The sequence below is a fragment of the Protopterus annectens genome, chromosome 2.part0 (genome assembly GCF_019279795.1).
Source record: "Protopterus annectens isolate FY-2018-M chromosome 2.part0, PAN1.0, whole genome shotgun sequence".
NCBI lineage: Eukaryota > Metazoa > Chordata > Ceratodontiformes > Protopteridae > Protopterus > Protopterus annectens.
In genome coordinates this window covers 1,321,418,413-1,321,442,281 of record NC_056728.1, presented here as the reverse complement: position 1 = coordinate 1,321,442,281, position 23,869 = coordinate 1,321,418,413, and the positions used below count along the sequence as shown (strand labels likewise).

Here is a 23,869-nt window from a genome sequence, read left to right as displayed (position 1 = left end):
GTTCTCAATAGTGCAGTTTTGTCATTATTGGTTAATGCATTTTGTTACATTGCCTTCTGGAAAAATGTTTAAACAATAAATTTAAAATGCACTCTAACTTAAGTCTAACAAATGTGCTGTATTATACAAGAAATATAATTTAATACAATCAGGAAGGTGAATCAAGGAATGCATACATGTATGCATGGCCCTAAAAATGTGTTTGAAAACAGCCCAGAGGAAAGTGTGAAAGGCTCAAAATCATGGGCAAATTTTAAGCTTTACTCTTGTTACCAAAGCAATGGATGAAGGTAAAACAGTTCACACCACATTATCTTGATCTGGCCAAGCTTTTTGACACAATCCCCTACTCAGGTGTAGTACAAAAGATGAATAATATAGAAGCAAATACTTCACCAGCTGCATTGCCAACTTGGCTCACAGGATGCAGGAGATCAAAACAGGGGAAGAGACCAGTCACCAATGGAGCCCTCCAGGATTTGGTGCTGAGACTTTTTCTGTTTGCCATATACATCTCAAAAGTAAAAGGAAATACCAAAGAGATTTGGCCAGCTAAGTTTGAGATGACTGCAAGCTAGGAGATGTTATTGAATCCCCAAACTGACAACCATCATGCAGGAAGGTTTGTCCCAAATAATAACTGGTGTCAAAATCGTGACAATGCCCTCAGAGAACTGATCCAATTGTTTGGCATTTGGGAACTTATGTGTACAGTGACCTAACTTTTGACCAACATGTGCCCAGAGTCATACGAAAGCCCTTCTATATTGCACAGCGTATAAACAAATTGATTGTGACTAGATCTAGAGATGTTGTTGTCCCCCTTTACAAAGCTCTCATTATGTCAATCAGTTTGTATAATGCCCACTTTGGCATGTATTTGTCCAGCCCCATGCAACAATTGTAATACCTTCATTTATCGCTTTCTAAAAGGAAACAAGTCCTAAACAACAGGTCTTGCATGGACCACCTCAAAGATTTATTATTATATTCAGTATCCTACAGAGTACTTAGAGGTGACATGTCTGGCATACAAAGCATCCTCCGACATATACAGATGGACCTACTGAACATCAGCAAGTCAAATGGCATCAGAAATACTCAGTCCCAGTATCTAAACTGAATGTTGTGGAGAGATGGATATATATCACAGAGGCTACCACTGCTCCGGAACAGACTATCCATAAAAATAAAGCAAAGCTCATCCATCCATATTCAAATGCAACTTGGATCTAAGGATGGGTAATAGAAAATGTACTCCAGGATTTCCCCTCATGCCATCATGGCCCCCTCAAATTATCTATGGTATGATCACAATTGTTCTCACTAGGGATAATATACAATTAACAGTCATGGGTATAGCTAAGACCAATCAGAAAATGTTAATTCAAGCACCAAAAGTGAATTGGCTACGCTTCAAATGTCCTCCAAGTTAACCTATGTTGTGGTAGCAAATAGTTATAAAAAAAATTACCCTTTCTAGTTCACTAAGTGCCCTTGTCACCCCCCCCCCCCCCCCCCCCCAGTCTTTAACAGCTTCTGGAGCCTATGGTATATGCATCTTTACAGGAAACTCCCCTGGACTCCTGAAATGAGTAGACTTACAAGTATTTTCAAAGTCTAATTTCCAAGTACTGGTACAGATGCATATATAAAGTTAAAGTAGCAAGTTGGAATCTTCAAGCTGACTTGATTTGTTAAGCATGCATATTGAAATGGTCAGCACAGGATTTACAGAAAGAGAGTTGTTAGCTTTTCACATAATGCAGTTTTAAAAAGTAACATTGAGAAGTATTATTTGTAAATGAAATACATATTTATCAAAAAAAATATAACTCTGATGCTCTGGGATTACCAAATCACTTCTGTGAGCTAAAAGCCAAAATAGCAATCTTAAGACTGTGAGGAAGCACAGAGTGTTATGGGGGAGGAGTTCTGGGTCCTTCAGCACTGGTTTTGTCAGCTTCGGTTCAGTTGGCTGTGACGCTTCGAATGCCAAACTGGCTTTAGCCTTTGGCTAAGTTCTGCAGAATGAAAAGGATCTATAAGATCACCTCAGATGACATATATTTTCAAATTCCACAATCCCCAGTGCAAATCTTGTATGGCAATTTTATGAACAAAGAAGCACATACTTGGGTAAACTTTTCTGATAATAGCAGCAATAAATATCCAAAAAGGTATATGAGCAGTTTAAAAAAATAGGTGTTTGTGTTACATCATGGATTCGCTAGATGCATGCAAATATGCTGAAATGACTGCAAAAGTGCACATACACCTGGTGTTGAGTTACAATTTAACCTGAAGCCATCAAGGAGGTTCATGAGAAAAGGATGTTATGTTGTGGTGTCAAAATGTAGATTCTGTTACAAGGCATTTTTTGAATTTTTGGAATGGAGAAGAAAGTGAAATATGAAATAAATCTGATTAATGCCCTGTGCTTCTAGAGGAGTATGACATCCCAAAAGGTATTCATTAAAATTATAACAACACAATGTTCATGCGGTAGCACAGAAACATTGACTAAACAGCCTCCATGAGAATACCATACTTGGTGAAAGCACCTAGATCCATAAGTACCTATTCATCTTCCTGCGAACCAACACGGCATGATGTAGAACTCCAATGTCTTTTGTAGGAACATACCCATGGCTTCTTTTACGAGCACTACGACAGTCTGGGTTAAGATTTCTTGAATAACAGATTATCGGTCAGTAAATGGCAAGCTAACTGGAAAGGGACTTTACATTTGTAAATAGTAACTGTGCCTTACAACATCAAGCACTTAAGTGAGATGTTTGTTTACCAGGCTGGACAGGACATATAATATAAAACCTACCCAGCTGTGAATCTCTGCCTAGTCCACAACAGTACCTGGTGTCTAGAGACCTTACTAGGGCCTTGCTGAAGGGCGTTTGATATAGTGATGCTGGGATGACACCTAGAGAAGCCAATAAGCCAGAATAATGCAATTCTACAGCATTAAGGACGTTAATAGAATGTTAAAAGTTTCTGGCAAATTCCTGGGTGTCAGGGTCAAATAGTATCTCACCTCAGAAGTGAGTATCCAGGCGACACTGTACAAGCCAAGTCATGCAATAAGGACAGCCTCAAATTCCCATATATAGAGACCAGCTAGACCAGTCTTACATACTTAGATACATATATTTCAGGCACGGGCAATAATGTCCTTCTAACCTGCCAATATACCAAAACAGTTACTCCCATAATAAGTGTCCAGGTTGTTCTTAAAAACATTAAAACTATAATGCAATTTGGTAGTCTGACCCATGCATCAGCCCCTAGCTCAGAGAACCAATTAGTACACCTCATATTCCCATATAATCTTCTACATAGACTTTATGATGATTTTCTGCTACTTTTAGATAACCCCAAATATTCTCATAGATATTAGGCTCTAAACATCCTATACATCTGAATAAGGTCTCCTCTTAAATGTCTGTGTGAGACATTGTACAAGATCAGTTATTTTAGTCTTTCATAACTTAAATTTTCACATACATGGATGCCCCTGGTATAGTTCAACTGTAATCTTTCCAATGTATTTATGCTTGTTTTCTTATAAGGTTTCCATATTGTTGTTCCATACTCAAGTTTGAGTCTAATGTAACTAACAAAGAATGACAACCATTTCTGATTATCTAGTCTTTATAAATCTTTGAATAAAACCTAAAGTTCTATAACTATTATTAACCAGTTGGTTGACAGGATTAACACAACTCAAAGCTATATCTAGCCATATGCCCAGGTCCTTAAATTAATCAACAGTTTAAATCCTGGTGTGCGGTATTAAATATTCAGCTTTCAATCTATGTCTCCCAAATTTTATATACTTAGCTTTCGATGCATTTATCAGCATATTCTCCTGTGTCCAATGGTAAAAATAACATACATTATGGTACTGTAAATTCATGTCCTGGCAGCTGTGTGAGTGGGACAGCAATTAAAATGAAGTGCACAGAATTTAACCTTAGTGGGCAAAAGTAACTTCTCTGTGCCACTGAACTCAAGAAAATCTGGTAAATGAAACACTTTGTTCAGCTTCTAGAAGAACAAGTAGTATCCTGACTTAGCCAAATAGACAACCAATTCAAAGATTTAAGGGCTACTATGGCCACCCATATAGTTCTTATTCCACATCTACAGCATGCTCCTGACTCTGTCCAACCAAATGGATATCAGATACTGAAGGTATCTTCATTTGTGCTGGGCAACAGAAATTTCAGAAAAAAAATTATTTGAGTCTAGCAGCTGGCGCAGAGGTTAAGGTTGTGAGCTCTAATCCCTATGGTACAGGTCTTCTTTCTTCTCGGCCCTTGTTTGCCTACTGTGTGTCCTTCTGTAAGTTACTTAACTAGGCATTGCTCCCGAGTTGCCCCTGAAAATCAACTGCATGTCCAGTGGGTCTATCTGGTTAACAAATGGAATTACTTTTCATTTATTATTATGATTTTGCCCAAATAATTACAAAAAATATATCTACCTTAAAAATAAGTACTAATTTAAGAATGCAGACAGCAAGCACAAAATTAACAAATCCGCAATCATAAAAAATGAGCATAACTTAAAATGATTAAGACAGCTATCATAAAATTAAACAATCCTCAGCTACTGTAGAAATGTTTTGAAAGAATCTGATGTCTTCAGGTCCATGGGGGAATCACTAATTAATAAAACGTCAGATGTTTGTTCCACTTGATGTCAAGACTGACAGTTCATGACTAAAGATTGCTACCAGAGAAGACCAGGATCAAGAGTGTGGGTGTTTCGGGTGGAGGAGAGGGAGCCTTAAAGAAGACTCACAGGGTCATGGCTTGGCAGTACTTCATATGCATCTCCGCACAAAACAAATGCAGCGAACAAAAATGATGACCTGTGCCAATGGAAAATTGGAAGAGTCCTTAAAAACATTGTAATTTCAAGATGTCGTGGTGGCATAAGTGGCAGGGAGGGATTCTCAGCACATTCCCATTACGCACCTGCCCCTAGGTCATTCCATAGGGAATCAATGGAGTAAATGGGCAGTGCGTAAAATAGGACCCCCCCCCCCAGTGGATGTGAATGGCCACACCTCCAGGACATCCTTTATTTCCATGTGAGCTCCAGCTCTACTGGTCACAGTTGGGTGTAAAGGAGGTGGCTGGCTGTTCCTCTGATGGTATGTGAAGCAATGGGTAGTGAGCAGTATGATGATGCAGTAGGAAGAAAAATCCTCAAATACACTAATTTCAAATCCCTCCCATGCAATGTGACAAAGCTAGACAACTTTGTATAGCAGTAATCTTTAACATGACCAGAAACGCACAATCACAATATCAAAAATATTTAAAAACAGATAAAAACAATTATACTTTTAATAATTTCCAGTTTTTTGTTGTTTTTATCTCCCTTCATTTCAGTGGACTAAATATCATACATAATACAGATACTGCATTAAAGAATACTGCAAAATACATCAATCTGCTAAGCAAAATTGTCATCAGCTTAAAAGGTAAGACTGCTGTTATACATTAAGATGCTTCATTTTGACTAATAAATAATGACATAAGTCCTGAAAAGAGTAATGATAAACAAAAATATCACTTACAACAAGCATTCTAGTTACAGAATGGACTTATTACAGAAGCACACACCAAACACACTCCAAAATGCAGATGCCTGAGGCAGAACTTCTGCTTTTGCAAATATTGCTATTTCAGATGGATGAGAAGGCTCAGCCTCGAGATAAAAATTAGTAATGCACAACAAATGGATGCTTAGGAAGAAGGCAAGCAGACCCTGTACCCCCTATGTGGGGGGCTGTGCCCACCTTATCATTATCATCACTCTGAGGTTGCTTAACCTCAAACACGAGTACAAACTCAGTGAGAATAATTAAGTTGTATGGAGAAGGGGACAACAGACCCCATGCCAGGAATTACCCTCCACCATCTCATTCACTTGTCTAATTTTAATATGTAAAATCCTGCAATCATTTTGGTTACAGGCAGTAAAGAACTTTACTACTATGCAAAATCCAACTTTGAAATGTGAGTGGTCTAATATTTTGCAACAGCATTATGAGTTAGTAAATACATTTTATGAGGGAACTGTCCTGTGTGGCATGGAGAGAACCTTTATGAAATCATATGCCAAATGAAGTGTGGCTCTTCAGGAGAAAAAATATTGAGAGAGTAGCAGTATACCATTTCATTAATTTAGTTTTTATTTACTGATTTACTGGGTCAGCATGTTAAAACACATTTTCCTTTTTCCAGATGCAACACATAAGAATTACAAAACAGTCACTGCACCCTTACCTGTAAGAGAAGTCAATCCCATACAAGAAGCAGCTAGTATTACTCCCAGGACAGCTGCAGCATCTTCCAGTAAAACTACGTTTGTGCTGGGGTCATGAGCCTGCATCACTGCAACATAAATGAATAATAAAAAATGAGAATCCACTGCTATTTCTAAGTCACATATCTTACAACAGACAAAAGTTATCCATGTTAAGTAGATGATATAAAAAACAGGTATGCACTCACCATATGATTTGATCTGTGAGGAATTCTTCTGCAGTGGGTAACTTTGGGAGTTTCCTTTTCTGATATCTCCAGATTGGTACACTTCTAAATGCTTTCTCATTCCTATAGTTGAGGGTTGATGACCTCTAGCACAAGCATGCTATGTCATCACAGAATGGCCTAGGAGTTCATGACCAGCACCTGCACTACTCAGTTGAATCTCTATCTACTAAGAAAGCACCTCAAGCTGGACAGAAAATTAAGAAAGAGGTAACTGGGAACATATTTTCAGGTAGTGCAGTGAGTTGGAGGACTTTAAGGATTCCCTGTGGGATGCACTCTTGGAGATGCTGGGTAGGCAGATTGGGTCTAACAAGAGAGATGATTTTTCTGAGTTATGCTACAGAATCAGAATTGCCTGGACATGGTAAGGCCTTGCTGTGTCTAATAATGGTGGCTGCCAAAAAAGCAATTACCAGAAAATGGAACTAAAAATCCAAACCAACCATACTAGCAGTAGTGAATATAGTAACAGAGATAAAACAACCGGAATTGAGATCTTTAGAAAAGGGTAGGGGCAAACTACGTAAGGAAAAAATGTGAATTGTGGGAACAATACATACAAGGGAGGAATGAGGTTTAAAAGGCGGCAGTACTTAAATGAGTTATGTAATGTTTGACTGAAAAAGACGGGGTAGATTATAGGTGATGTACAATGTTTGCAATTTGGAGTGTGTCAGTATGGTTTGTGACGTAAAATGCTTGCAAATAGGATTGTGCCGGTGTGGTTTGTTTTCATTTATATAACTGTATGATTGTCTATTTAATAAGTGATGGTTTAATAAAGATGTTTTTGTTTAAAAAAAAAAGCAGGCTTTGAATAATTACATGTAATGTTGCTTAGGTGATATGATATATAGCAATATATGTGAAGTATAATGTTTGTTATATAAATTATAGTTTGATTACTTTTATATGAATGTAAATTTGTCTATGTCACAAGTGATAATATACGAAAATGACAGACATGTCTAACAGGAATAGCCATTGCCACTCGTCCTTCTATGCATAGAAGATGAAGCAGGCAAGGTATTTTGTTTACATGCTTTATTATACATAAAACACAACAGGATGGATAGCAGCATCATAAAATATTAGCGAACTGAATAACTTTACACACATACATGTTCACATCTTAAAAACTAATTACAAAATGGCAGTCAGGCTCTCACATGCTTAGTAATTAAACACTTGTGCAAGCCCATGGATAGGTTCTTAAAGGTACATACACACACACTGATCTACATCCTCCCTCTTAAAAAGATTCCCCTTAAGAAAAGAGATTGCAGTTAGACATGCATTAATATAGACATGAGAAAATAAAGACAACAGTCGCCCGTTTATCTGTAACATGGTCTGGAAATACAACGGGATCTAGTTACACAACAATCAGAACTGGGTTTAGCAACAGGGACAGTCTTCAATGAACAACTCATATCACAAACTTTGGGATTCATCACAGGAATGGGAATACTCCCTGGAACAACTTCTGGTACTGGAACACTGGACAACTCACTCTGAGATGGTCTTTCTCACAGGCTATATGCTGTGGTATAGGCTCGGACATCGGTACCAAATGTTTCCAGTTCTGCCTAAATTCTGCTCCCTGTGATTGCACAATGTACAGTCTGGGCTCTGGGCAAATATTCTTCATGACTCCAATCCAAACCTCTGGACGTTTGCATCTTTACTAGTTCTCCCTCTTGTAATGTATTGAGTGAGCTGCTGGTCTTATCTTAATAGGACTTCTGGATTAAAAGCTTCTTCAACAGATTGGCTTTCGTAGATCAGTTGTTCTTGACACATGGAACCAACAATTGACTATTGATTGGTAATGTGGTTCTGGTTTGTCTCAATAGAAGTCTCTGGGCAGATGACCCAAGATCTTTATCACGTGGAATATTTCTAAGATTGAGAAGATTCAGAAAAACATCACTGTCATCTCTTTTCGACTTCTCTCTTTTTGCACTCTGAACTGAACGTTCTGCCAAATCATTCGACTGAGGATACTCTGGGCTACTCGTAACATGAGTAAAGTTCCACTCTTTCACAAATCTTTTGAATTGTTGGCTTGTAAAATGCGTGCAATTGTCAGAAATAACTTTGTGAGGAGATCTATGAACTGCAAAATTACGTTTCATCTTGGCAATGACAGTATTAGATGCTAGATTGGGAAGTACATCAACCTTGAACCAATTTGAGTAAGAGTCCACTAACACCAAATAATGTTGACCATTCCACTTGAAAATGTCGGTGGCTACTGTCGGCCAAGGTAGTTTTGGAATCTGGTTTAGCTGAAGTTGTTTCTGTTGATGTGGCCTAGTACTGTTACACGTAGTAGATAATACTCTCTCAAGATCTTGTGCCATGTTTGATAATGGAGTTCAGTTTCTGTAAAACTGGAAATGCAGCTGTGTGATCTCTAAGCTTATTAAGATGTGTGGATGATAAATTTCACACTTCCATGACTTCAAAATCAAGACACTCATTTTTATGCTGTTCAGTGTTTGTTCTGGGCGATCTGGATAATGTATCAGCTAAATAAAGAAGTTTGCCTTTCTTGTAGACAAGATTGAAATTATACTTTTGCAATTTCAGCATCATGCACTGCAGTCTGGCTGGAGCTGTGTGCATAGGCTTTCTCAGAATTGTGACTAAAGGGTGGTGGGTCTGTTTAGATCTGGATAGGTCTACCACACACAATCATGGAACTTAGAAAACGCAAACACAATAGCCAAAATCTCTTTTTCTATCTGGGCATACTGTATTTCAGCTGGGGTAAGAGATCTGGATGCATAGGCAAAGTACAGTTGTGTACACTTACCATAAATGTAGATGTTCGAGTGTATTCACTGTTGCAGTCATCACTATTGAGTTATCCTGCCAGGGGTAGCCCTCAGTTGGCCTGAATACCAGAGGCTTAGTATTTCTGCATCAGTTGCTGTAGCTTCAGGACTGATGTCAGGTCGTCAATGGTATAAAAACAGGCAGCTGACACTATTACATCAGTTTTTCTTGCCCCAAATGTCAGGAGCCCCCAAATTTATTTATTTATTTACATTTGTTTACTGGGAAATCCCGAATGGACACAGGTCCTTTATCAGCAGAGGCACGGGGAGAAACGCTCCACAGAAAGACATGGTAGATGATAAACAATAACAATCAAAGTATGAATACAGTACAGGTGATCATGACATGGAGAAATACATGAGCAAATTTAGTACAACTGAGTAGTAAGCTCTAAATTACAAACATTGAGAAATAAGAAGTAAAACACAGAGCTACAAATTTTCAAAACAGTAACTAGATAACAATAATAACAGACTAAATGAATAAACTAAATCTTGGAAAGATTAACAAGCAGTGAGTAATCTTCAGTTCAGTTTTATAGTGATAGAGGGGATACGCTATCTAAAACTGGGAAAGGAGAGAAGGGTTGAAGGGGGGGTTAATTAGATGGGGTTAGGATAAGGACAAAGCCAGTGAGAACTTAGGAGAGATTTAAGTGCAGTCTTGAAAAGACTGGAGGAAGGAAGAGTAGTTATGGTAGTGGGAAGGTTGTTCCAAAGCCTGGATATAGCGCAGGAAATAGTGCTTCACCTGCTGAGTTTTTCGCTTTGGTGACCTGGAGGAGATTTTTGTTGCAGGAGCATAGTGGTCTGGAAGAGCGACAGGCTTGGAGAATTGTATAGAGTGATGGGATTCAGAGTGGGTGGTTTACTAGTTTATGAGCAAAGGTGAGTTGAGTTTGGTGTAGGAGTTGTGGGAGTTAAAGCCAGTCAAGGTCTCTAAGGGGGAGACAGTGGTGGCTGTGGTAAGAGGCACCAGTGGCAAATTTTGCGATTTTACTGTGGAATGCTTCAAGTTTGTGTAGGTCTGACGGTCTAAGATTTGTAAGTATGGGTGACGCGTAGAGTAGGGTGGATATTAGTTGGGAATTGGCGATAGAGATTATTGCTGGTTTGGTGAGGTATTGACAGCTTCTATATAAGTCACCCAGTTTTTTGTGACCTTTTTTATTGTTACTGATATGTGGGTGTCAAATTTGAGATTATTGCCAATCTGTACGCCAAATAGTTTTGTGTGAACTGTTGGCGAAATGGAGGTATTATCCTTGGCTTGAATAGTGAAGTGTGGGATGCTTGGGGTAGATTTGGAGGATTGGAAGATGAGGAGTTTGGTTTTATTTGGAATGAGGAGATACTGGGCATTAGATAGCCAGCTTTCAACTGAAGAGAAATATTCTTGGGTGTTCTGTTGGAGTTCTGTTAGAGTTGGGGCTGAGCAGATGAGGGTGGAATCTTCTGCATACTGTATAAGGGAGGCATGTTTGGTGGCAGTGTGTAGATTATTGGCGAAAAGTAGGGGGCCAAGGATGGAGCCGGATGGATAGATGGTTGTCCCAGATAACGGATTGCTGGCGGCCTTGTAGATAGCTGTGGAACCAGTTTGTGGCTGGTGTGGGGAAAGAGAGGTCAGATAGAGCAGAGAGTAGAAGATTGTGTGACACAATGTCAAAGGCTTTAGATAGATCCAGAAATACAGCAGAGGAGAGGAGGCCATTGATTTTGTGATGGAGAATAGTGCTGGTGAAGGAGAGAAAAGCAGTTGTCATGCTGTGGTGTGGTCTGAAACCATGCTGGGCATTGGAGAGGAGGTTACAGTTGAGGAGGAATTTGGAGACCTGTGAGTTGATGCATTTTTCAAGTATCTTGGAGAGGGGCAGAGGATGGCAGTGAGGCGGTAGTTGGAGAGGTCAGTGGAGGGGAATGATTTGTGATATTTTCCATAGCGTGGGTACATAGGATTCAGATATGGAATGGTTGATTAATATGGAAATAGGATAACCTAGGACATCATCTGCTATATTTAGGTATTCAGCGGGCAGGTAGTCAGCTGCTAGATTTGCGGGTTTGAGTTTTGTTAGGAGTCTTTTATGGTGGAAAACACCACCAGTAAAAAGTAAATACCAATAGCCCTGTAAGGAGTGAGAGAGAGAGACAGACAAGGGGGCTGGAGGGTGGGAAACCAGGACTGCAATAGTGAATACACTTGAACATCTACATTTATGCTAAGTGTACACAACTGTACTATGTTCTTCGTGTTTTACTGTTGCAGTCATTATAACTGGGTTGATTCCTAAAGCTGAAGAATGGGTGTAGGCAGTCAAGAAGAGTTGGAGCTGGCTAGTAAGCCCTGCAGGACTGCGGTTGCAAAGCCTGCCCTGGATTTGGAAAAGATAGGCAGGTGGCAATGCTTGGTGAAGGTATGAAAAGAACTCCAACTTGCAGCTTTCAGAATGTCCCTGGTAGGGACTCCTCTGAGAAAGGCTGTAGAGGTAGAAGTGGCCCTAGTGGAATGTGCTTTGACCCCCTGAGGGGGTGGTTTCCCATGGTGCTTGTAAGAGAAATGTATACAGCGTGCTATCCATTTGAAGATGGTTTGTTTTGATATGGCCTTGCCCTCTGCCCCTGGTGCAAAGCTGATTAGTAACTGGTCAGATTTCCCCCTTATTTTGAGGATTAGGGAAAAAGGTGGACAAATGGGTAGATTGGTTGAGAGGCACACTGTACACCACTTTAGGAATGAAAGTTGGGTTAGTCGTGAGGGAGACCCTGTCAGCATGAAAAATAAAGAAGGGTTCCACAGCCATAAGTGCTTGTAGCTGAGACACTCTTCTAGCTGAAGTGATAGCCAGAAGCACGGCTGCTTTCCAAGAGAAAAATTTTAACTCTGCTGATGCTGCAGGCTCAAAGGAGGAAAGCGTGAGCTTTTCCAACATAAAGTTAAGGTCCCAAGCATGAGTAGGGCCTCTTCTTGGTGGCCTTAAGTTGTTAGCCCCTCTCAGGAACTGCTTGATGAGAGGGTGTGAGGAGAGAGGTGTCTCAGTGCTGTAATGAGCAGAGATGGCAGAGGCATGGATCTTAATGTAAGAGAAGGATAGGCCCCCGTGGAGTAGGTCTGCTAGATAATCCAGGATGAGAGGTAAGGAGGGCTGTGCTGGATCCGCTCCTTTAGTGAGGATCCAGGAGCAATACCTTTTCCACTTGTCAGCATAGGATTTTCTTGTACTGGGTCATCTGGCTTCATGTATGACATCCGGTACTTGCTTGCTTAGGCTGGTCACTGGAGGAGAAGTCATGGAATAAGACAAGCTGCAAGGTTCAGGGTCTGCAATTGCGGATGCAAGAACTGCTCCTCCTGCTGAGTCAGGAGCTTTGGTATCTGGGGGAGGTGCCATGGAGGCAACAGTGACAAAGTGCGCAGTAGTGGGTACCAGTGTTGACATGGCCAGTCTGGGGCAATCAGGATTGCCCTTGGTCTTTCCTTGCTTATCTTGAATAATACTCTTGTAAGAAGAGGTAGAGGGGTTAGTCCACTAGAAGGATAGGGCATCCACTTTCCAGGCCTTGCTGTGAGGTTCCCTGGTGCAGAATTTAGAGCTGGTGGTTGTAGGGGGAGGCAAATAGGTCCACCTTTGGGGTACCCCATTTCTGGGTCACAAGGCTGAAGGTGTTGTGGTTTAATTGCCACTCGTGTGGGTCTAGGAGATTTCTGCTTAAGTGTCTGCCAGAGAGTTTTGGTTGCCTGGCAGGAACTGAGCTTGCAGGTGAATATGCATGGCTGAGGCCATGTTCCACAGGGTCATGGCTAGCCTGCAGAGCGGGTAAGAGTGGGGTCCCCTCTACTTGTTGATATACCACATCACTGTGGTGTTGTCAGTTTTGATTAGTAGAGACCCCAGAGAGAGTAGGGATCTGAAAGCTGTCAGAGCATACTTAACAGCTAGCATCTCTTTTTGGTTGATGTGCAGATGAATTTGGTTTGTGCTCCAGTGGACCTGAATGTACCTGCCATCCATCTGAGCACCCCAGGCATAGTCTGATGCATCCGTGGTTAGGATCTGGGTGGCGTGGGGTTGTGTAAAGGGAAGCCCCTTGTTGTGGTTGCATGCTGCTGCCCACCGAAGGAACTCTTTCCTTAGACAAGGTATGATAGTTTCCAGGTCTTGAGAATGTTGGTACCAAAGACTTTTTAAGTACCATTGAAGTTTCCTCATATGCAGTCTGGCATATAGAATTAGTAGAATGCAGGAGGCCATGAACCCTAGAGCTTGCAGGATTTTCCTTGCGGATAACTGGGTTCTGGTGGCCATTTGAGAAAAATAGCCTGTTAGGCTTGTTTTTCTGGAGTAAGGAATGCTATCTGGGATGCTGTGTTCAAGCTTGCTCCCAGGAATACAACTTTTTGATTGGGGACTAGTTTTGATTTCTTTTCATTGATAGTGTACCCCTGGGAGGTTAGAAGGTCCTTAACAAATATCAGGTGCTGCAACAGCTTCTCCTGCTGTCTGTCAGGTAATTGTCCAAGTAGGGGTAAATTTGAACATTTCTCTGTACGCAATATGCAATGGCTGGAGCCAGGCATTTTGTGAAAACTCTAGGAGCAGTGGATAAGCCAAAGGGAAGTGCAGAGAACTGATAACTGCAAACTGGGTGCCATAATCGACTCTCCAGCTGACACAAGCATCCTCCAAAGGGGCCTCATAGAAACAGACAACTGGTGCCAAAGCCATGGCCTCAAGCTAAATGCCAAAACGTGTATAGTCATCCCCATTGGCAAAAACAAAGTGCCCACAAATTACCACATAGGTGGTAATCCATTAAGTACAGAAGAAGTAATTAGGGACATGGGGACCCAAGTTGATAGCAATCTCTCATTTGACAACCACGTGGCCAAAGTGGTTAGAAAAACATTTTATACAGCCCACCTAATCATGAAGGGATTCACATCTAGATCAGGGGAGGTCATCGTGCCTCTTTACTCATCCCTCATCAGGCCCATAATTGAGTACAATGCCCCTTTTGGGATGTACCTTACCAGACACCTGCAGCAACTGGAAAGATCCCAAAAGTACCTCACCAAGAGGATCAAAGGGCTCAAACAGATGCCATATGCTGCCCGGTTACAGAAACTCCAGCTCTACTCAGTGGCATACCGCCTGCTCAGAGGCGATCTGTGCCTGATGTATAAAGCCATGTCCAACCCGGAATTAATGGACATGCTGCACCTCAGAAAATCCAAATCCCATCGAGCTACACACTCGAGCGACTTGAACCTCAGCATTGAAATAAATAGGACATGCTGGAGGGACAGATTCATAACCCAGAGGCTCCCTTCACGCTGGAATAAAATCACGGTCCAGGTTAGGCAGAGTCCCTCACCCTCATTGACTCTCTTCAAGAGGAATCTTGATGAGTGGATGGGAGATCGTAGGTTTACCCCGGGTATCACTTCTGTGTCACTGTTAGACAGAGGCACAGTATACTAACCTCAAAAAAGGGCATAGCAAAATTAATTTAAAATGGGTGGTGAAAGCCAAACACACTCTGGCTAGGCTTATAAATGCCCTAGAGCAGATAGCCTAGTATGAACCTATGAACCTATAATGCATAGATCCTGCCTTGAAACATAGATATTTCCTGCAGGAGTCCCAGATTGTGATGTGCAGATAGGCCTCCTTTAGATCTAGGGTGGCTTGTCAGGCATCTCTGGACAGCATAGGGAGAAGTTGCTGTAGGGTAAGCATTTTGAATTTTGGTACCACCACGAAGGTGTTTAAAATGGATAGATCTAAGATTGGGAGCCAGATGCCCTCTTTTCTGGGTACCAGGAAAAGTCTGGAATAAAAACCTTGGCCTATCTGTTCTGCAGGAACAGGATGAATTGTCCTTATGGAGAGAGCAGGGACTGAACTTGGTTTTGTGCCTCTGCCCACTGATTTGGAATAAGGTCTGGGAACCCTGTTGGGGTTGGCAGCAGGTGGAAATAAAATTTGTACCCCTGGGATACTATGTTGAGGACCCATTGTTCGTTGGTGATAGAGGTCCAGTTTTTTTGCATGGTGGGCAAGTTTTCCTCCTAGGGGCACAAGCAATTGGGCAGAGGTGAGGAATTTGAGAATTCATTATGAATTCTTTCCACAGGGGGGTGGCTTAGCACTCCCTGTTTTAGAGGTGGAGGTATTCCATTGCTTAGATCTCTGCATATCCTAAGACTGTAGTCTGGGAGATCTGTTTCCCCTAGGTCTAGTTTGAGGTGGCCTTGAGGGGGCTGGAAAGGACAAATGTTTTGAAGGGCAATGCCTACTGAATCTTGGAGGCTGCACTTGCAATAAATCTTCGACTGTCTGCATAGACTTAGCCTTTTCTTCCATCTTTTTTAAAACCTCTTCTGCTTTGGTGCCAAACAGATTATCCCTGTTCAGAGGTGTGTCCAATAATTTTGATTTGACATGGTCTGGCAAGGGCTGCTCCTTAAGTCAGTCTAAGTACAGAACCTGTGACTGCTGCCCTTCAAGATGCTTCTAGGGTGTCAAACCCACATTGCAGGGCATGCTTTCTGACTTGGCTTGCAGAATGCATAAGCTCCCGTAATTCTTTATTTCCTGCAAAGTCAGGGAAGGTAGCTAATTTTTGCTTAATAAGTTCCATGATATGTTGCTGGTATTTCAGCATGTGGAATTGACAATTTAATGTTCTAATTGCAAGAGTTGCAGAGGTGTATACTTTTTTACCCCATCTGTCTAAAGCTTGGGAATCCCTGTCCGTGGGGGATGGGATTCTTAGCTGTAGTTGCTTTTATTCTTTTAGGTCCTTGGGAGATGACTTCTGGGTCAGCAGTAAGATTTTTAAGACAAATTTGTGAGAGTCAGGAACTTTGTAGTACCTGTTAGGTTTCCTGGGAGCAGGGGGTAAAGTATCAGAAGTTAGACTGGATTCCATAAAGACATCATCCACAACATCCAGATCAGGAAAGATAGCTAAGGGTCTGTGCTGTGGTAATTCTAAAAATTCCCTGAGTCTCTTTTTGGACTGACGATAATCCAGGCATTCTCAATGGAAATGCTCTCTCAAATGTGGGGTTTCTCCAAAAGAAAAATCCTCTGGAGGGGAGGCAGAAGGAATGGATTCCTCTTCTTCTGAATCCTCATAGGCAGATAAGGGCATGTCTTCATAATCAGAAACCTCAGAGTAGTCGGACTCTTGGTCAGATACAGCTGCTGGGGACAAGTCTCTTTCTTTTAGCAGGGGAAGGCTGGCTTCCCCTAATCAGCATGATAAGGTATTCAGCCATTTTAAGTAACTGATTGTGGCACGGAAGCAGGTGCTTGAGTAAGGGTTGTTTTTTTTAGGTGTAGCTCGTACTCGGCCTTAGAAACTTGGTAGTTTTAGAAAGAACTGAATACGTGAAAAGTCGTCGGTTTGTGTCGAATAGCAGTAGTGTGAAGAACTTTCACAAAAAACGGTGCCTGCTCAGCGGCTCCAGACACATCTAAGGTAGAGGAAGCAGCAGGTTCCATAGTCAAAGATGAGTCTCGCGGCATACTGGACTCTGAACGGGTCTCGGTAGTGGCCTGTGAATCCACTGAAGAAGGCATCAGGGGCTGCGCGAAAGCGCCTCACTGAGTATCAGCAAACTGGTGACTGGCTTAACGGAAGCGTCGTCGGCAGTTTTGGAGCTGTGTGGTCTGTCTCCGTCTTTATCCTTACATTTTTTCAGAAGATCGGTAGTTGGATGGCTTACCAAAGCCATTTCGGAATACGGAGATCGAGAACGAAAGTATTTAGCTACAATAAGGGCCGAACGACAAATAGTTCGGGTGTTGAACAAAGCACAAAACTGGCAGCGGTATGTCATTGTCTGGGCCTAAACAGGTGATGCAGTAAGAATGGAAATCTCGGTGTGGTATTTGCTTTCCACAGGCGAGACAATTGTTAACTTTTTCTGACATCAGTTAGTAGCAAGAACAAAGGATCCCCAACGGGGTACTTAGCTTTAGAAGACTTCAACTTCAATTTCGGAAACGAAAAACTCAGGTAGCGGCCGACTGGCACTCGTGCGAACTACTTCTGCTTTGGGCTCCTCGGCAAGAAAGACTGATTGGCGTCAGCTGCCTGTTTTTATATCACTGATGACCTGACGTCAGTCCTGAAGTGACAGCAACCGACACAGAAATACTAAGCCTCTGGTGTTCGGGCAGACTGAGGGATACCCCTGGCAGGATAACACAATTGTGATGACTGCAACAGTGAAACACAAAGAACATCAGGTTGATCCTCTTGTAGAATGACTGCACCAAGACCAAGTTTCGAAGCATCACATGAAAGAGTAACCGGATGATGAACATCATAATATCTGAGAGTTGGTGGACTGGCAATTCTCTTTCAAGACATCAAATGCTCTCTGGTGTTGTTCTAATCATGACCAAGATACATCTTTGTGTGTTAACTCTCTGAGTGGTGCTGCTGTTTGACTCAAGTCTGAAATAAACTTGCCTAGATAGTTGACCATGCCAAGAAAACATTGCAATTGCAGGGCTTGAACACTGTCTGGAGCTGGCATCTCAAGAATGGCTGTTTGCTTAGAAGGGTCTGGTCATAAGCCTGAACTGGTGAACAAATGACCAACATAAGTGACTTCTGGTAGGCTGAATTTGCATTTCTGAGGATTCGGTTTAAGATTCACTTGACATGCTCTATCCAGTACTTTTCTGAGGTTTCTGTCATGCTCAACGTCACCATTACCTTCTACTGGTATGTCTAATATGATGGCATAGGGATACCCAAAAAAATTTGCTCTAATGCACACTGAAAGAATTCACTTGCTGAATTTATCCCAAATGGCATTCTCAAAAAACTGTACTTGCCAAACAGAGTACTGAAAGTAGTGAGCAACGAAGATTTCTTGTCAAGCAGCATTTGCCAAAATAAACTCTTTGCATCCAAGACAGAAAAAACAGTGGCATTTGGCATAATAGAAGCAACTTCTTCGACTGTGCGCAATGGATGATGAGGTCTTCTCACTACCTTGTTCAAATCTCGTGGATCTACCCATACTCTGATGTCATCTGAGCTTTTCTTATGTGCTACCACCATAGAAGATGTTGTTCTTGTCTTTCAGCTTTTCCCGGTTAGAGGTTGCCATAGCGGAACTCCGGTCGCTAATGATTGGCAGCAGATTTTCACGAACGCCGAGGTGCCAGCTCGACGTTCAACCTTCAGCGAAGGCACACCCATTTATGCATGTCTTTCGAACGCCCACCCAACTGAGAAGATACCCACTGAAATTACACCTTGTTGCACCGTTTTTGTCTAACTCGGCCTTGACTCTGTTCTGCATGGCTACTGGAACTCTGTGAGCTGGCCTGATAACTGGACTGACACATTTGGATCTAACCTCATGGAGTACACAACTGGAAGCTTGCCTAGTTTGTCTTCAAAGAGATCAGTGTAGGAAGAAAAAATGGACTGGGCAAAATTAGAACTGTGGTCTCTTAAGCTAACATGATGGATTTCCTTAGTAAATTAAATCAGTCCCATTTTCGAAGTGTCTCTGAGCCCTAATAATGACTGAACTTGCTTCTTGACCACATAAAATAAGTCTTAGCACCTCCCAGCAGAGTAACATGAAAGCATTACTGAGCCTTCAGTTTGAATTTCTTCCCCACCATATGAAGCAAGCTCGCGCACTTTGCCAAATCAAGCATTTTACCATGGCATACTCTGGCAAATGTATCTGCTGACATAACATTGCACTTAGAGCCTGTGTCAACTTTGAGCTCTATAGGCTTGCATTTATCCAGACAGTACAAAAATTTTCATTCTTGGCCCATAAATTTACCGCATTAATTGTTTCATTGAGCACTGACACACCATCAACATGAAAAGTATGGTCTAACTGATTAACTAATTTCTTAAAATGTTGCCTTTTAATAAAAGAATGTGTGCCTTTTAATTTACAAAATCTTTTGAAATGATTCCATTTATTACATTTGTAAGCACTTTTCCTTTTTAGAATCATGACTTCCACCACAATTACGACAGTTAGCAATGAAACTAGGTCCTGGCCCTTACTTTGAGTTTGCTGACTCACTCTTACGCCTTATTGAGACTGTGCAGCTTCTAGAATGTGCTGGAAAGCTCTGGGTCTTACCAGTGAGTGCTGCAGGGGCTACAGTTGCTGTCATGTGCTTGGGCCTGTTTCTTTCAACCACGTGCTGCATGCTATCAATATGAGCTCTAGAAGTTACTGAAAATCTGCATCTCTCATTAGTAAGCATATGTGTATTTTTCTCTGAGCCTGTATATCTGACAAATCTCAATGGCCTTATTCAAAGTTAAATCACTGTCACAAAGCAAAATCTTTCTCACAGCATCACACATGTCTGTCTTTTATCAACTTATCCTTTAGATCACCAAATCTGTACACTTTAGCTTTGATTCTCAGGTCATTTATATATGATGCAAAAGTTTCACCAGGGTCTTGATCTATCCTTGTATAAAATAAGTGCCCTTACATTGAAATGTTTGTCTGGGGGTTACACATTTCTCTAAATTTATATTTTAAGCACTCAGGGTGCTCCCTTGACTCAGCCTGTACAACATAAAGGTTTTCCCTCTCTCCTACATAGACAGCTGGTGCATACACAAATAAAAAGAAGTTATGTACTTACCATAATGTTCCATGTGAATTGTTTATCTCGCCTTTATTCTCACTGATGGGTTCGGAGCCAATCCTCGGCTCTGACATGGGTGATAGCAAAGCTCAAGGTTTGCCAGCAGCTAGAGACCAAGCCCCTTATCCCACAATGCCCTGCTGGAATTACCTCAGATCTTGTTTGCTGCGAGTTATATATATATATATATATATATATATATATATATATATATATATATATACATACATACATACATACCCTTTTATTTATTTCTACAAGGAAGCACTTCCCGAAGGGGAAGAAGAAGGATACTGAATAACCAGGATGGTACTAGCCTCTAAATCAACTGTCAGCCAGGAGGGGGAAGGAAGGAGGGAGGGACGTGAGAATAAAGGCGAGATAAACAACTCACATGGAACGTTATGGTAAGTACATAACTTCTTTATGTGAAGTTGTTAAATCTCGCCGTTTATTCTCACTGATGGGTAGCGTCCCTAGCACCCTCAATCCTGGGTGGCTCATAGAAGTATGTTCTTCAGTACCATGGAACCAAAGGAAGACCTGTCCCTGGAAGCCTTATCTACTTTGTAATGTGTGATAAAGGTATGAGGCTTAGACCAAGTGGATGCAGCACAAATATTGTCAAGGGGCAATTTAGCTTGAAAAGCAGAAGACATAGAGACGGCTCTGGTAGAATGAGCCTTAGGAATGTGTGTCAATGGCATGCTCGCATTCTCATAAACAAAGGATATACAATCTGATAACCATTTAGATAAAGTTGATTTAGCCACTGGATTACCTTTTCTGGTTTCTGAGAAGGATACAAAAAGTTGATCTGATTTTCTAATATCCTTAGTTCTGTCAAAATAAAATCTGAGCTGTCTGTGTACATCAAGTTTGTGCAGCATGTATTCCAATTTGCTAGAGTGGTTGGGAAAAAAGACTGGCAGCTCAATGACCTAATCGATATTGGATTCAGAACAAACTTTAGGCAAAAATGAGGGGTGTGTTCTGAGAGATACTCTATCAGCATGGAAAATTATGTAAGGTGGTCTGACAGATAATGCTTGAAGTTCTGACACTCTGCAGGCAGAAGTAATGGCCACTAGAAAAATTGTTTTCCAGGATAAATATTTGAGATCACAAGAAGATGCTGGTTCAAAAGGGGGAAGAATAATTTGAGACAGCATAAAGTTCAAATTCCAGGGAGAATAGGGAATTTTGACAGAAGGTCTCATGTGAAGAACACCTTTAAGAAAAGTTTTAGATAACTTATGGCCCATAACATTCGAGCCACCAAATCTAAGGTGGAAATTTGAGATGGCAGCTAACTGGACTCGAACTGTAGCAGCTGCTGCCCCTTCCTTAAAAATCTTTGTCAAGAATTCTAAAATGGATGATAGCGGAGTTCAGAAAGGGTCAATGTTCTGTGTGTTGGCCCAAATTGAGAACCTTTTCCACTTACTGCCGTAGAATTTCTTGACCAGAGAACTGACCCCTGTCACCCTGTTGCTGTGGACCCCCTCTGCCGCCGGGGCAGCGTCTTCCATTATAACCCCCTCCTCTGTCTCTAGAGGGGGTTTCTCCATGTGTATCCTGAAAGGCTCCCTGTGCTTTTCGGAACCACACTTTCCCTCCATTAGGGCCCTTGGGGTAGGACCGAGTAGGGGTAGAAAAACGGACTCCAACGGCAGATAAGGTCTTGCCTTCCTGCTCACACCTGGTTAAAGTTTCCTTTACTTTAGGCCCAAACAGTGATGAGCCATTGAATGGGGTGTTGATAAAGGAAGACTTAAAGGGTTCCGGGAAGGAACAGAGACGCATCCAGGCTTGTCTTCGGAGAGCAATGCCTGAACTATCGGCTCTACTCGAACCATCAGCTGCATAAGATATGAGACACATGGACGAGTTTACAACTGAGTTTAGGGTAGCGAGCTGTGCATTGACTTTGTCGGCCACCCTGCAGCTACCATACCCTGGAGAGTATGTCCTAGCTCTTTCAGGAGATCTCTTTGTAGTCTCGTAAAATAGGTTAAGTAGTTCAGTGATCACAGAGAAAAAGTTGCTGAACTAAACATGCGTTTCCCATATCTATCCATGATCCTAGAATCTCTGTTAGGAGGATGGATAGATGCGGATGTTTCACACACTTCCTTTTTGGTGGCTGCAGCTACCACCATGCCATCAACAGGAACTCCCTTGGTCAAGAATGGCTTGTCCACTGGGGCAGACATGAATTTATTTGGCTTGCGAGTGACAGGTTCCATGACCTCCGGTGACTCCCATGCCTTACGAGAGATCAGTTCCATGAGCTCATCATAAGGCAGAGACACCCAAGAAGTGGAAGGTTGAGACCCAAAAGCCTTCAAGAGCACGGACTCGTCCTCAGTAGGGGTCTTGGACTGCCAATCACCCCTCTGACTAAGGATCTCTAATATCTCCGTAAAGGAGACATCCTCAGAGGGGGATCGAGGGGACCCTTCTGACTCATCCAAGTCCATGTCAGATGTCAAAGACTCCTGTGGGGAGTCTAAGTGCCTCCTCTTGCACAGTCTCTTCCTTCGCACCTCCTCAGTGGGGGGTTCTGGGGAGGTCTCAGAAGAGCAGGGGACGCCCTGTGGGGGTACTTGTGGCTTAGGGTCTCTACGCTTAGGGGGACCAGTAGACGAAGAAGCAGACACAGGAGCTTGAGAGGAGAGGGAAGGCCGAACTGATGCTGACGATGTCTTGGGAAACAGGACTCTCCTCATAGCATCGAAGGCGCCATGGCTCTGACGAGAAGGAGTAGACAGACCCGAAAGGGCCGTCCCATCCTCCCGCACCGAAACCTTGGGCTCCGAGCTCGAGGTAGGAGCCGAGCTCATCCGAGCCAAAACCCTGAGAGGAAGAGTCAGCACCGACAAATCATTCCGACTATCCTCCCCAGATCCGATGGGAGAGTGTCGGCTCCTAGAGTCCTCGGTTGGCACCAAGGACATCCGAGTAGATGGAGCCGATAACAACGGTGTGGGTATCGGCTCCAAGGGTTCAACAATCATCGGTTCTGGTTCCTTTGGCTCCGAGGGTCCAGTACGGCTCGGAGGAGGAGTAGACAAATCCGGTTCAATGGTCTTTGGCACCGACAAGCTGGTCAGGGCCGACAACAATTTGGCAAGTCCTGGTGCCTGTAAAATTTTCTGCACTAGCCGATCCATGTCCAAATCCAAAAGGCTGACTGAAGACTTAGATGAATGCACCGAAGGTGCTGACTGGAACAGAGAAGAGGGAACCTCAGAGACTGGCTCCAATACTGGAAGCTGGCTCCGAATCAAAGGGACACTCGGTTCAGAGGTTTGTGGAACCGATGACCCTCCCTCTAAAGGTTTTGCCTTTTTTGCAACTTTGGGATCCGAAGATTTTGAAGATTTGGAGGATTTGGAAGACATGCTAGTACCTTCATGGCTATTCAACACCTCAGAAAAGGAATGCTGCAGTAATCCCCTGTCAATTAGCTTCCTCCATCTCTCCAAGAGGACTCTTGAGGAAAAGGAATGGCAAATGCTGCATGTGTCTTGAAGGTGTTTAGTCCCCAGACAGTAAACACAGTGAATGTGTCCATCAGTGAGGGACATTTTCTGCCCATAATCTGGGCATTTCTTGAATCCCGATTTAGGATGGGACTTTTCCTTATCATCCGACATAGTAAATAGTAGAAAACAAGAACCAGTATACTGAAACTAATACAGTGAAGTCCTTACTTTCCTTGTAAAGACCCACACTAACTAAGGAAGCAACTAAGCCC

At 42.2% G+C, this 23,869-nt stretch overlaps 1 protein-coding gene across 3 annotated transcripts in view; it reads right to left on the bottom strand.

Annotated features, from left to right (window-relative positions):
* The window catches only part of SLC30A9 (solute carrier family 30 member 9), a 1,654,027-nt gene that overhangs the window by 300,246 nt on the left and 1,329,912 nt on the right, over positions 1 to 23,869 (bottom strand). For all 3 annotated transcript variants that reach the window (XM_044061511.1, XM_044061513.1, XM_044061512.1), the window contains one exon: positions 6,321 to 6,428. In XM_044061511.1, coding sequence (XP_043917446.1) covers positions 6,321 to 6,428 — 108 coding nt within the window. The remainder of the gene's footprint in view (positions 1 to 6,320; positions 6,429 to 23,869) is intronic.